The sequence below is a fragment of the Cottoperca gobio genome, unplaced genomic scaffold, assembly GCF_900634415.1.
Source record: "Cottoperca gobio unplaced genomic scaffold, fCotGob3.1 fCotGob3_212arrow_ctg1, whole genome shotgun sequence".
Lineage (NCBI taxonomy): Eukaryota > Metazoa > Chordata > Actinopteri > Perciformes > Bovichtidae > Cottoperca > Cottoperca gobio.
The window spans coordinates 177,156-190,959 of NW_021166847.1; the positions used below are offsets into that span (position 1 = coordinate 177,156).

The window sequence follows — 13,804 nt, forward strand, 5'->3', positions numbered from 1 at the left end:
TACTTTAAAATAATTTAGGGGGTAAAATACATTAAAACATGTTGAGAGAATCAACACTACATATTTATACTCAACGATAATCATATGGGTTAGTGTATAAAATACATTTAATATTTAGAGAATACATTTAATATTTATAAAATAACACTTATATTTTGTATAGAATACATTTAATATTTTATAAAATACATTTAATATTTTATAGAATACATTAATATTTTAATAGAATATATTTAATATTTATAAAATAAACATTAATATTTTAGAGAATACATTTAATATTTTAGAGAATATATTTAATATTTAATAATACATTTAATATTTAGAGAATACATTTGTAAATATTTTAGAGAATACATTTGTAATATTTTAGAGAATACATTTAATATTTAGAGAATACATTTAATATTTTTATAAAATAATGTAATATTTTATAGAATATATTTAATATTTTATAAAATACCATTAATATTTTAGAGAATACATTTAATATTTAGAGAATACATTTGGTGATATTTTAGGGAATACATTTGTGATATTGGGTGTAGAGAATAAATTTGATATTTGAAGAATAAAGTTGTGATATTTAGATGTTATGATTTGGTGAATAGTAGAATCGGTGTGTTTGTCCGTCCGGTCTTTGAAGCGTGTTAAACGGTGACACACTGACTGGAGCAGCAGCTGAAGTCTTGATGATGTCATGTTTCTCACCGTTTCCCTGCAGGATGTGATGCGATGTATTGCCTTTGCAACAGCTGATCAGTATCATTTGCCAACACTTTGCCACGACTTGACAAACCACGGCTTCCTGGAGATACATTTACCCAGAGGTGAGCGGTGCTCCGCAGATTAGCACAGAGAGTTAGTGTTAGTTATTATATTATAGTTGTTATTATTATTATATGATCGTGTTGTATTTCAGATGCCTCCAACGCGCTGGTGATCAGCACGGACATGGCTGCTAAACCGGACGACGACGCTCTGATGTTCCTCTTCAGGTCGAGCTTTGTGCTAAATATAAATAATGAGATGTTTGAAGCTCCTCGACATGCTGCTCTTTGTCTCTGCACTTCTCCAGCTGACTTTAGTTTGATCAAATATTTATTTTATGAATCAGATTTATGAGTTTTATTTACGCAAAGTGTTGTTGAAAGATGTTTTGTTTATATTAAAGTGTGAAAGGATCCTCCGTCGTAGTTAAAGTCACTTTATTTAATGTTGATTCACATTCTGACATTTCAGGGAAGGTTCCGTCGTTTTCTGGAACGTCGAAGAGAAAACGGTAAATAAGTATATGTTTCATAAAGTATATGTTTCATAAAGTATATGTTTCATAAAGTATGTTTCATAAAGTATGTTTCATAAAGTATATGTTTCATAAAGTATGTTTCATAAAGTATATGTTTCATAAAGTATGTTTCATAAAGTATGTTTCATAAAGTATATGTTTCATAAAGTATGTTTCATAAAGTATGTTTCATAAAGTATATGTTTCATAAAGTATATGTTTCATAAAGTATAAGATGATATTCTACGTTAATGTTTTGTCGATGAAATGTGAGATATTCACTGTAATTAGATTAACAGGATTCTGAAGAAGTTAAAAATAAATATTATTGGTATTTAATATCTTAAATCTATATTTCAAAAGTCTTAAATAGAAATGGGAAATTGTTAAAGTTTTTTTTATATATATATATATATATATATATATATATATATATATATATATATATATATATATATATTTTTTTTTTTTTAATGTGTGTACACTGTGTGTAGATGAAACAGGTGTTGAGAATCCTGGAGCGTCATGAGATTCAGCCCTATGAAGTGGCTCTAGTGCACTGGGAGAACGAGGAGATCAACTACACTGTAGGAGAGTAAGTTCCACACACACACACACACACACACAGTTAATGTGCACTGAATATTTACTAATATTTAATAATAAACTAACGTGTATTCTCTAGTTTGTTGATTTTCTTCCTTTTAAGGTCATTAACTTCTGAAGTTGTGCCGACACTGCTCTTTTACTTTTGTAGCTTGTTGTTAAATATAAATCTTTGTCCTTCAGAGGAAACACGAAGCTCGAGCGCGGAGACTTTATTCTGAGTGACAGGAGGGACCACGCCGAAGCTGTGCTGGAGAAATTCGCCTTTTCAAACGCTCTGTGTTTGTCAGGTGAGAGTCTGAAAGTGTCCTTTATGTCCTGTACGTCCACCATGTCCTGTACATCCACCATGTCCTTTATGTGCACCATGTCCTGATGTCCTGTACGTGCACCATGTCCTGTACGTGCACCATGTCCTGTACGTCCACCATGTCCTGTACGTCCACCATGTCCTGATGTCCTGTACGTGCACCATGTCCTGTACGTCCACGATGTCCTGTACGTCCACGATGTCCTGTACGTCCACGATGTCCTGTACGTCCACGATGTCCTGTACGTGCACCATGTCCTGTACGTCCACCATGTCCTGATGTCCTGTACGTGCACCATGTCCTGTACGTGCACCATGTCGTGTACGTCCACCATGTCCTGTACGTGCACCATGTCGTGTACGTCCACCATGTCCTGTACGTGCACCATGTCGTGTACGTCCACCATGTCCTGTACGTGCACCATGTCGTGTACGTCCACCATGTCCTGTACACCATGTCCTGTACGTCCACCATGTCCTGTACGTCCACCATGTCCTGTACGTCCACCATGTCCTGTACGTCACCATGTCCTGTACGTGCACCATGTCCTGTACGTGCACCATGTCGTGTACGTCCACCATGTCCTGATGTCCTGTACGTCCACCATGTCCTGTACGTCCACCATGTCCTGTACGTCCACCATGTCCTGTACGTGCACCATGTCCTGTACGTGCACCATGTCGTGTACGTCCACCATGTCCTGATGTCCTGTACGTCCACCATGTCCTGTACGTCCACCATGTCCTGTACGTCCACGATGTCCTGTACGTCCACGATGTCCTGTACGTGCACCATGTCCTGTACGTCCACCATGTCCTGTACGTGCACCATGTCCTGTACGTGCACCATGTCCTGTACGTCCACCATGTCCTGTACGTCCACCATGTCCTGTACGTCCACCATGTCCTGTACGTGCACCATGTCCTGTACGTGCACCATGTCCTGTACGTCCACCATGTCCTGATGTCCTGTACGTCCACCATGTCGTGTACGTCCACCATGTCGTGTACGTCCACCATGTCGTGTACGTGCACCATGTCCTGTACGTCCACCATGTCCTGATGTCCTGTACGTGCACCATGTCCTGTACGTGCACCATGTCCTGTACGTGCACCATGTCCTGTACGTCCACCATGTCCTGTACGTGCACCATGTCCTGTACGTCCACGATGTCCTGTACGTCCACGATGTCCTGTACGTGCACCATGTCCTGTACGTGCACCATGTCCTGTACGTGCACCATGTCCTGTACGTGCACCATGTCCTGTACGTCCACCATGTCCTGTACGTCCACCATGTCCTGTACGTGCACCATGTCCTGTCCGTGCACCATGTCCTGTACGTCCACCATGTCCTGATGTCCTGTACGTCCACCATGTCCTGATGTCCTGTACGTCCACGATGTCCTGTACGTGCACCATGTCCTGTACGTGCACCATGTCCTGTACGTCCACCATGTCCTGTACGTCCACCATGTCCTGTACGTGCACCATGTCCTGTACGTGCACCATGTCGTGTACGTCCACCATGTCCTGTACGTGCACCATGTCGTGTACGTCCACCATGTCCTGTACGTCCACCATGTCCTGATGTCCTGTACGTCCACCATGTCCTGATGTCCTGTACGTCCACCATGTCCTGTACGTCCACCATGTCCTGTACGTCCACCATGTCCTGTACGTGCACCATGTCCTGTACGTGCACCATGTCCTGTACGTGCACCATGTCCTGTACGTCCACCATGTCCTGTACGTGCACCATGTCCTGTACGTCCACCATGTCCTGTACGTCCACCATGTCCTGTACGTCCACCATGTCCTGTACGTCCACCATGTCCTGTGCTCCTCTGACTGTCCTCTCCTCTCCAGTGAAGCTGGCCATATGGGAGGTCTCTCTAGACAACTTTGTAGACTCCATTCAGTCCATCCCAGAGGTAGTGTGTGTGTGTGTCTGTCTGTGTGTGTGTGTGTGTGTGTGTGTGTGTGTCTGTGTGTCTGTCTGTGTGTCTGTGTGTGTGTCTGTCTGTCTGTGTGTCTGTGTCTGTGTGTGTGTGTGTGTGTGTGTGTGTGTGTGTGTGTGTGTTTCTAATCTACTTCTGTCTCCAGACTCTGAAGTTGGGAATGAGAGTGAAGTTGTCGTCTGCAGAAGTCATGAAGAAGATCGGAGAACTGTTCTCGTTGAGGTAACTGAAGTTAGGTTCAGAGGGCGGAGCATCTTCACCAGGGTTACAGTGAACACACAGCTTCCAGGTGTTAGAGGAACGCTTCACTTCACTGTGTTCATTACTTGTTTCTTTCGTCTCGCAGCTTTGATACTTTGACCACATGTTTGACTTTGTGTTGAAGGATGCTAAGAGTTAGAACTTGGTGTTTCCTCCCGACAGACATTGTATAAACCTGAGGTCCGACCTGCTGCTCACCCCCGACTTCTACTGGGACCGAGAGAACCTGGAGAAACTTTACGATAAGACGTGTCAGTTCCTCAACATCAACCGCAGAGTCAACGTGAGTAAACCTGCAGAGGTCACTGTAATAATATGTGCGTGCTGAGCTGAGCTGGAAACATGTTGCAGGTCGTGAACCAGAAGCTGGAACACTGCAGTCAGCTAACGGACCTGATGAGGAGCCACCTGAGTGAGAAGCACAGCCTGAGGCTGGAGTGGATGATCGTCATCCTCATTACCATCGAGGTGAGTCCAGCTCGCAGCTCAGAGGCGTCTCCGTGTCGTCAGCGATCTGCAGCACGTCGACTGCTGACGTTAATACATGATGAGATTCTGTGTTCGTGTGTCTTCAGAACAAACTTTACTTCACTGCTCGTTCTTCTTCCAGGTTCTGTTTGAACTTTCAAAGATGATCTTCTGAGCGTCCATCGAGGCTCACGTGTCCAGGAGCCTGGAGCTGCAGGGACGGAGCTGCGGGGGGACAGACGGGGACAGAGCTGCGGGGGGACAAAGATGGACAGAGACGGAGCTGCGGGGGGACAGAGCTGCGGGGGGACAGAGCTGCGGGGGGACAGACGGGGACAGAGCTGCGGGGGACAAAGATGGACAGAGACGGAGCTGCGGGGGGACAGAGCTGCGGGGGACAAAGATGGACAGAGACGGAGCTGCGGGGGGACAGACGGGGACAGAGCTGCGGGGGGACAGAGCTGCGGGGGGACAGACGGGGACAGAGCTGCGGGGGGACAGAGACGGAGCTGCGGGGGGACAGAGCTGCGGGGGACAAAGATGGACAGAGACGGAGCTGCGGGGGGACAGACGGGGACAGAGCTGCTGGGGGACAGAGACGGAGCTGCGGGGGGACAGACGGGGACAGAGCTGCGGGGGGACAGAGCTGCGGGGGGACAGACGGGGACAGAGCTGCGGGGGGACAGACGGGGACAGAGCTGCGGGGGGACAGAGACGGAGCTGCGGGACACTCAGGTACCTTTTCACGATGTTTCTGGAAAAGACTGAAATCATGAAGCCGGACCATGAATGTTTTCCTGCTCAGTTAAACATTTCAACAACTACAATCTACCCTCTCCTCTTCTCTTCTCTTCCCGGTAAGAAGGAAGAGGAAGAAGGGAAGAGGAAGGGAAGAGGTTAGGGAAGAGGAAAGGGAAGAAGGAAGAGATAAGAGCGTCTCTCTCCTCTTCTCTTTCCTTCCAGAGACGGAGGGAAGAAGCTCTTCTCTTCTCTTCCTCCTTCTCTTCTCCTTCCTCGTCTCCTCCTCCTCTTCCTCTTCTCCTCCTTCTCTTCTCTCCTCGTCTCCTTCCTCCTCTCCTCCCTCTTCCTCCTCTTCTTCTCTTCCTCGTCTCCTCCTCCTTTCCTCCTCTTCCTCATGTCTCTTCATCTCTCGTCTCCTCCCTGTGAGATGTGGCATGACATAATCAGGCTGGACTTCTTCCTCTCGGATGTTTTAGATTCTTGTTTCTGAATTTGTGTTGAACAATGTTTTTATTGACATGATGTGCAACCTGTGAATGTTTGTAAAGAGTTGAGACTCTGGACATGAAGCGTAATATTATATATTATTATAATAAATGTATTTATCAGAATGCTGTTATAAAAGATGCAATAAAGTGTTTTAAGTGTTTGCATGTAAAAGATCAACTCATTGAGTCATACGTTCATTATAAGAGATTAATCCAAGGTAGTATTATTAATATTAATAATATTATATTAATAATATTATATTAATAATACTAATAATAGTAATATGAATATTAATAGTATTATTGTGAATATTAATAATATATTAATATTATTATATTATTAATAATATTATTCATAGTAATATGAATATTAATAGTATTATTAATAATATTAATATTAGTATTAATAATGATACTAATTATTATTAATAATATTCATATTAGTAGTATGAATATTAATAGTGGTATTAGTAGTAGTATTATTATTAGTATTATTATTAATAGTAGTATTTGATTTTTTATTATTATTTGTAGTATTAATAATTTTAAGAATATTAATAATATTAATAGTAGTATTAATAATAATAGTAATAGTAGTAGTATTAGTATTATTATTATTAGTAGTAGTATTATTAATATTAATAGTATTCATATTAATAGTAGTAGTATTATTAGTAGTAGTATTAAGTATATTAAGTGATTTCTTTAAATGTAAAATAAATACATTTTAATTATATAAAACAGTAAATCTGCAAACAAACTTTAAAGACAGTTTTACATTAAATGTAATTTAATTAAACGTTCAGTAAAACTTCTAAATATTTCAAAAGTATTATTATATATTAAAGTTTCAATATTCAAGAAAAAATTTTCAACACAAGAAATATTTGAAATATACAGATATGAATTTATTCAAATAAAATATTTGATTCGTTAACATCGTTAATTCGTTAACATTCCTTCATGTCGTTAACATCACAGATAAATCAGAACATGTTGGAGAAAAGGACAAACAGCTGCTGGGGGGGGGGGCTGCCTCAGTATTTAAGGCTTTGCTGATTATAATGTAATTAATAATAAATGTGAAGATTAATTTAACCTGAAAATAAGTATTTGTGTAAATGATTATTTTAAACATGCTCTCTTCAGGCTCTAATCTAAAAACTTCACACAGTAGAAATTCTTGTAGATTAAAAATGAGAAAGTTTCTGCTTCTCTAAGCAACTTTCTTTATGTACAAGAGAATAAACACGAGCACGAGTAACCTGATGCAGCACTCGAGTATTAACGTGACAAACACTTAATGAACAAAGTAAAGGCTGTGAAATCTCCAGATACCAACGTAGACAAGGAAAGAACGTCATGTGACGTCATCATGTGACGGAGAGGGTCACATGATGACGTCGTGTTTTTAAAACTCACAATCTGAGACGTTTACATTCATCTGATGAATCTTTGCAAAAACAGGATTTAGAATTGAAAGATTAGTAATGAAACCTGCAGTAGCATTAGCCCCCCCCCCCCCAGCACTTCTCCAGTTCATGCTTCTCTCATTAATCACAAACTTTATAATAATAATAAAATAATCGAACACTTATATTTGTATAGCTGTTTCCTGTCGTGTTCTGCTCGCTTCCTTCGGACTTCCTTCTCAGCCGTCCAACCTTGAAACATCAGGACATGAATCCATTATTGAATTTGTGACGCGTGCTTTCAGTGTAACAGCAAGTTATTCAAGTTTTTAACATTTGCTCTTTGTGAAAGTATTCATGACAAAAACAACAGTCCACTAAATATAAATATAATATTGACGTGTGCATAGTTTAGAAAAAGGATCGTAAATACAGCTTGTTAGCAATTGTAAATAAAGATGACAGTAAAAGCAGTAAATGGAGCCTCACCGGTCACTGACGCTCGCACTTTCAGATTCAGGATGCTCGAGCGCCACAGCAAAGTCCTCCCCGTCACTATCCAGCTCACATGTTTCTGTGGATTTGTACATTTCCTGTTTACGTTCCTCCTCCGTGTTTGAATTAGGAGTCATTTCAAACTCGTGTTCAAGTCCGACCTTCTCCTCTTGCTCTCTTTCTGCCCGAGGCTCAAGATGTTCCTCCACCTCATGAGGGGACACCTTGGGTTCCTCTCGAGTGTAAAGGTCTTCCTTCGCATCCATCCACACGTCCTGCTCATGTTCCTCCTTCAGTTGAACTGGCTCCTGTGCCGGCTCACAAGGTTTACAGATCAGTGTCTGACTCGCTGCTCTTCTTTCTGCTTGCCTCACTGGTTGTATTGACTCTGCTGCCTGGACACTGGAGGCTGCTCTCTCTGTTGATTTGATTTGTTCTACTGTTTCCATTGCTTGGATGCTGATGTCCGGCCGTACAGGTTGAATGCCTGCTCTGTCAGAATCTGAGTTTAGCTCTGGTTCTGGGGTTTCTGTTGCGTGATCAGCGACCTCCGTTAGCTCCATCTGTTTCTGGCTGTCGGCTCTCTGTATCGGATTTACAGGTTCAACTTTCCCGACTGTCTGAACTTTGATCTCCGACATGTCTGTTGCAGGTGGTGGCAGAGCTGCTGCACTTGCTTGCCTTAACTGGATGTTGAGTTTGACTTGAATGGAAACACTTGAAGGGGACTCTACGTTACATGTTGACGGGATAATCCCAGAGTTCTGGTGGGCGACTGATCCAGCGTTACTAGGTGTTACAATCGGATTTTGTGTTCTTTCATGAATAATTTGATTTGATTTGACCTCTTCTCCTGCGACATCTGCTTCTGATTGTTCCAGTTCAGCTTTACTTTCCTTCAAATCATCTTTTTGATTATAGATGTAGGGATCTAAACATCCTGAAACATCTTGCATGAGATCCTCGGACACTTGCTGATCAGTTGCACAGACATCATTGGAGACTTCTTCTCGTCTTTCCCTGAAGTTTTCACTTCTATCCACCGTCGCTTTTGGATCCTCTACTTCATCTGATCCACTTTGAACCATCTCGATCACTTCTGTCACAGCATCTGGCTGTTTTACACCTTCTTGTTCCAAGTTGACCACCACTGGTTCAGGTACTGTCTGTGGTACGTGTTCCTTCACGTGTTGAATAACTTCTTGAATGGTCACCTTGGATTCCTCAGTCGTTAAATCCTCTTCAATCTCTGGAGTTGCAGAGAAATTGTCTACTTTTTTAACCGTTTCATGACAAACATCTATGACTTCTCTGACTTCTGTTACCGCCACCTCTAGCACTGTATCCCAAATTGTCTGGGCTGATTTAATATGGACGTCGACCACTTGCACTTGAATTCTGTGATTGTCCTCAAACTCTACAGATGGCACATGCATCATCAACACCACGCTGCCTTCCTCTGCTGTCTCAGCACCATCTCTCACTAAGGATGTGGCAGTCTCCACTTCCTTCTTGAACTCTAGCTGACTTGTCACTTTACCTATCAAGGGTTCAGTAATGGCTGATGTTTTCTCTACCAAAACATTGGGTATTGCAACTGAGACATCTTTGAGATTACATATGATTACTTGTGCCACTACAGCGTGCTCAACTGCAGCAGTTTTTGTCTCAGCGCCTGGAATTTCACTTTCTTTTTCTCTCTCAACACTGACTTGCACTGCACTGAGCTGCTCTTCATGTTTGGGTTCATTTGTAACTAACACCTTGTCTACACACAGTGCTGGGGGTTCTTCAGTAAATACAGTCTTCTCTAGGTCCTGAACATTACTTGCTTCCTCATTTACAGGGGATACAAAAACTGCTGTTATAGTTTGTAAATCATCTACGACTTCAGGTATACAGTCTTCCTGCTTAACCCCAACATATTGTGGGATACTCTCTGTTTTCTGATCCTCTGCTATCTGTAAAGAGGGATCAAGTTGTGTCACAACTTCACTCTCAATCACATCTGTAACTGCAGCAATGACAACGTCTGGTTTGGGAACGTCTTTTAACATTATTTGCTTTTCAAGCTCCTGAGCACTACCTCTCTCAATAACTTCTGGGACTACATGCACATACATCGATGTCCCTTCATCAGTTTTGGTTTCAGTTTCAATGTCTTTTACATCCAATGGGAATACTTCTTGCTCTTGAAAATGTAGTTTTTCTTCTGACTCAACTTTAGTTTCCTTTTTGGGCTCTCCTGTAACTGTTTCCACTGCTGGTGTATCCTCTGATTTTACCTCTTTTTCAATTGATAGAAGGCTACCTGCCTCTGAATCTGACGTGGGTGATTGTATAGCTTGTAATACGTCTGGTTCTCCAACTGTTTTGAAAGCATTCTCTTGCTCAAGATCGGCTTCAGTGAGAGGTATTGTTTTCTCTTTGGGTTCAACTGTAACAGTTTTTGTTCCGGGAACTTCTTCTGATATTATCTCTTTTTCAAGTGATTGAACACTGCCCTCTGCTGAATCTAATGTGGCTGCTTGAACAGCTTCTAATACTTCTGGTTCTTGAACATGTTCTGTTTTGGAAGCATCACAATTGACTGTAATGGGAGGTTTTGTCTCCTCCCTGGGTTCATCTGTAACGGTTTCTGCTTCTATTGTATCCTCTGATTTTACCTCTTTTTCAAGCGATAGAAGGCTACCCACCTCTGACTCTGATGTGGGTGCTTGTATTACTTCTGGTTCTCGAACATGTTCAGTTTTTTCAAGATTGGCTTCCGCCTCTGAATCTAATGTAGCCACTTGAACAACCTTTAATACTTCTGGTTTTTGAACATGTTCTGTTTTGGAAGCATCCACTGGCTCAAGATCGGCTTCAGTGAGAGGTATTGCTTCTCCTTTGGGTTCATCTTTACCATTTTCTTCTTCTGGACTGTCCTCTGATTTCACCTCTTTTTCAAGCGATAGAAGGCTACCCACCTCTGAATCTGATGTGGCAGCTTGTAATACTTCTGGTTCTTGAACATGTTTGGTTTTGGCAGTGTCTACTACTACTAGTTTTTCTTCTATCTTAACATCAGCTTCCTTTTTGGGCTCTTCTGTAACTGTTTCCACTGCTGGTGTAGCCTCTGATTTTACCTCTTTTTTAATTGATAGAAGGCTACGTGCCTCTGAATCTGATGTGGCTGCTTGTACTACTTCTGGTTCTCCAACTGTTTTGAAAGCATTCTCTGGCTCAAGATCGGCTTCAGTGAGAGGTATAGTCTTCTCTTTGGGTTCATCTGTAACAGTTTTTGCTCCGGGAACTTCTACTGATATTATCTCTTTTTCAAGTGATTGAACACTGCCCTCTGCTGAATCTAATGTGGCTGCTTGAACAGCTTCTAATACTTCTGGTTCTTGAACATGTTCTGTTTTGGAAGCATCAAAATTGACTGTAATGGGAGGTTTTGTCTCTTCCCTGGGTTCATCTGTAACGGTTTCTGCTTCTGGTGTATCCTCTGATTTGACCTCTTTTTCAATTGATGGAAGGCTACCCACCTCTGACTCTGATGTGGCTGATGGAACAGCCTCTAATACTTCTGGTTCACGAACATGTTCAGTTTTGGAAGCATCAAAATTGACTGTAATGGGAGGTTTTGTTTTTTCAAGATTGCCTTCCTCCTCTGAATCTAATGTAGCCACTTGAACAACCTCTAATACTTCTGGTTCTTGAACATGTTCGGTTTTGGAAGCATCCTCTGGCTCAAAAGAGTTGACTGTAATGGGAGGTTTTGTCTCCTCCCTGGGTTCATCTGTAACGGTTTCTGCTTCTGGTGTATCCTCTGATTTTACCTCTTTTTCAATTGATGGAAGGCTACCCACCTCTGATTCTAATGTGGGTGCTTGTAATACTTCTGGTTCTTGAACATGTTTGGTTTTGGAAGCATCCACTGGCTCAAGATCGGCTTCTGTGAAAGGTATTGCCTCCTCTTTGTGTTCATCATTACCATTTTCTGCTTCTGGACTGTCCTCTGGTATTACCTCTTTCTCTAGTGATTGAAGGCTACCCACCTCTGACTCTAATGTGGGTGCTTGAACAGCTTGTAATACTTCTGGTTCTTGAACATATTTGGTTTTGGCAGTTTCTATTGATAGTTTTTCTTCTTCTATCTTAACATCAGCTTCCTTTTTGGGCTCTTCTGTAACAGTTTCCACTACTGGAATATCCTCTGATATTATCTCTTTTTCAAGTGATTGAACACTGCCCTCTGCTGAATCTAATGTAGCTGCTTGAACAGCTTCTAATACCTCTGGTTCTTGAACATGTTCTGTTTTGGAAGCATCACAATTGACTGTAATGGGAGGTTTTGTCTCTTCCCTGGGTTCATCTGTAACGGTTTCTGCTTCTGGTGTATCCTCTGATTTTACCTCTTTTTCAATTGATAGAAGGCTACCCACCTCTGAGTCTGATATGGGTGCTGGAACAGATTGTAAGACTTCTGGTTCTCGAACGTTTTCAGTTTTAGAAGCATCCACTGGCTCAAGATTGACTTCAGTGAGAGGTATTGTTTCCTTGTTGGGCTCATCTGTAACATCCTCTGATATTACTTCCTTTTCAAGTGATAGAAGGCTACCCCCCTCTGACTCTAATGTGGGTGCTTGTAATACTTCTGGTTCTGGAACAGTTTTGACAACATTCACTTGTAGTTCTTTGTTTTCTGGCTCAACACTGATTTCAGTGAGACGATCTTCTGTCTGTTTGTGTTCACCTGTAACTGTTTCTGTTGGTGGAAAGTCCTCTGATTTTACTTCCTCTGTTGGTGATTGGACACTGCCCTCTTCTGAATCTAATGTGGAGGTTTGCACAGCTTCTGGTACTTGAACATGTTCAGGTTTAGCAGCATCTGTTTGTAGTTCATCTTCCTTTTCAGGCTCAACATTGACTTCAGTAAGCAACACTGTTTCCTCTTGGAGTGATGTAACTGTTTCGGCTGCTATTATGTCCTCTGATATTACATCCTTTTCGAGCCTTTGAATGCTACCCTCCTCTGGATCTAATTCTTGCAACTCTTCAACCTCTACTAGTGGCTGATCTTTATTCTCAACTTGAATTTGATCTGTGATATTGTGCACGATCAGCTCATCCTTTTCTGTCAGAGATTGGACTTCCTGCTCCATAGCCTCATCTTTAGTTTCATCTGCTGCTGTTGCAGCTGAGTCCGCTTCTTGAGAGTCCATTCTTTGGGGCTCTGTTTCAGTTTGATGTGCCTCCACTAGTGAACCTTCATCTGGGACAATTTTGTCAACTTCAGGTAATATATCTGTAGACGCAGCCGCATTTACCTCAGAGAGGCATTCCACCAGATGGCTCTCATCAATACTTTCTAATTCTTTTAAGCTCTCTTCTGGATGTGTAAAGTCACCCTCAAGTACTTCATCTACAGCAAGTTCAGCCGTGTCAAACTCCTCAGTTTGAAGTTCAGATATAATCTCTGTGGAAACAGAGTCATTGACTTCAGATATGCTCTCTGTTCGAGTGGTAGCTGTAAATTCAACATTTAGATCTGTGTTGATGTAAATTGCATCTAATCCTCCGTGTATTTCCATAATTGCTGGCTCTTCCTTTACAAATGTTTCCAGTATTTGATGCAAGAACGAAACAACTACTCTTTCAGAGTTTAGGCTCATCTGAACAAGCTGGGAAACTTCCTTTGGGTTTACGGAGATGGTTTCAACAACCTGATGCAGAAGGGAATCTGTGTCTTTCACAACATAATCGGCTGGAACTGGTGTTGTGTTGCC

General features: G+C 41.8%; 2 protein-coding genes across 2 annotated transcripts; one reads left to right on the top strand and one right to left on the bottom strand.

The window, feature by feature from the left end:
- The first annotated feature begins 712 nt into the window (after positions 1-712).
- Positions 713-5,179, top strand: rmnd1 (required for meiotic nuclear division 1 homolog). Its single transcript, XM_029426614.1, has 10 exons — positions 713-830; positions 923-998; positions 1,243-1,282; positions 1,783-1,883; positions 2,078-2,184; positions 4,074-4,138; positions 4,311-4,387; positions 4,589-4,709; positions 4,778-4,894; positions 5,037-5,179. The coding sequence occupies exons 1-10, from the start codon at positions 731-733 to the stop codon at positions 5,067-5,069; spliced, it is 837 nt and encodes a 278-aa protein (XP_029282474.1). The 5' UTR covers positions 713-730; the 3' UTR covers positions 5,070-5,179.
- A 1,836-nt stretch (positions 5,180-7,015) lies between these two features.
- On the bottom strand, positions 7,016-11,894 carry LOC115004883 (cytadherence high molecular weight protein 1-like). The gene is made up of 2 exons (XM_029426613.1): positions 8,025-11,894; positions 7,016-7,787 (listed from the first exon to the last, which is right to left on the bottom strand). The coding sequence occupies exons 1-2, from the start codon at positions 10,151-10,153 to the stop codon at positions 7,775-7,777; spliced, it is 2,142 nt and encodes a 713-aa protein (XP_029282473.1). The 5' UTR covers positions 10,154-11,894; the 3' UTR covers positions 7,016-7,774.
- Positions 11,895-13,804: the final 1,910 nt, after the last annotated feature.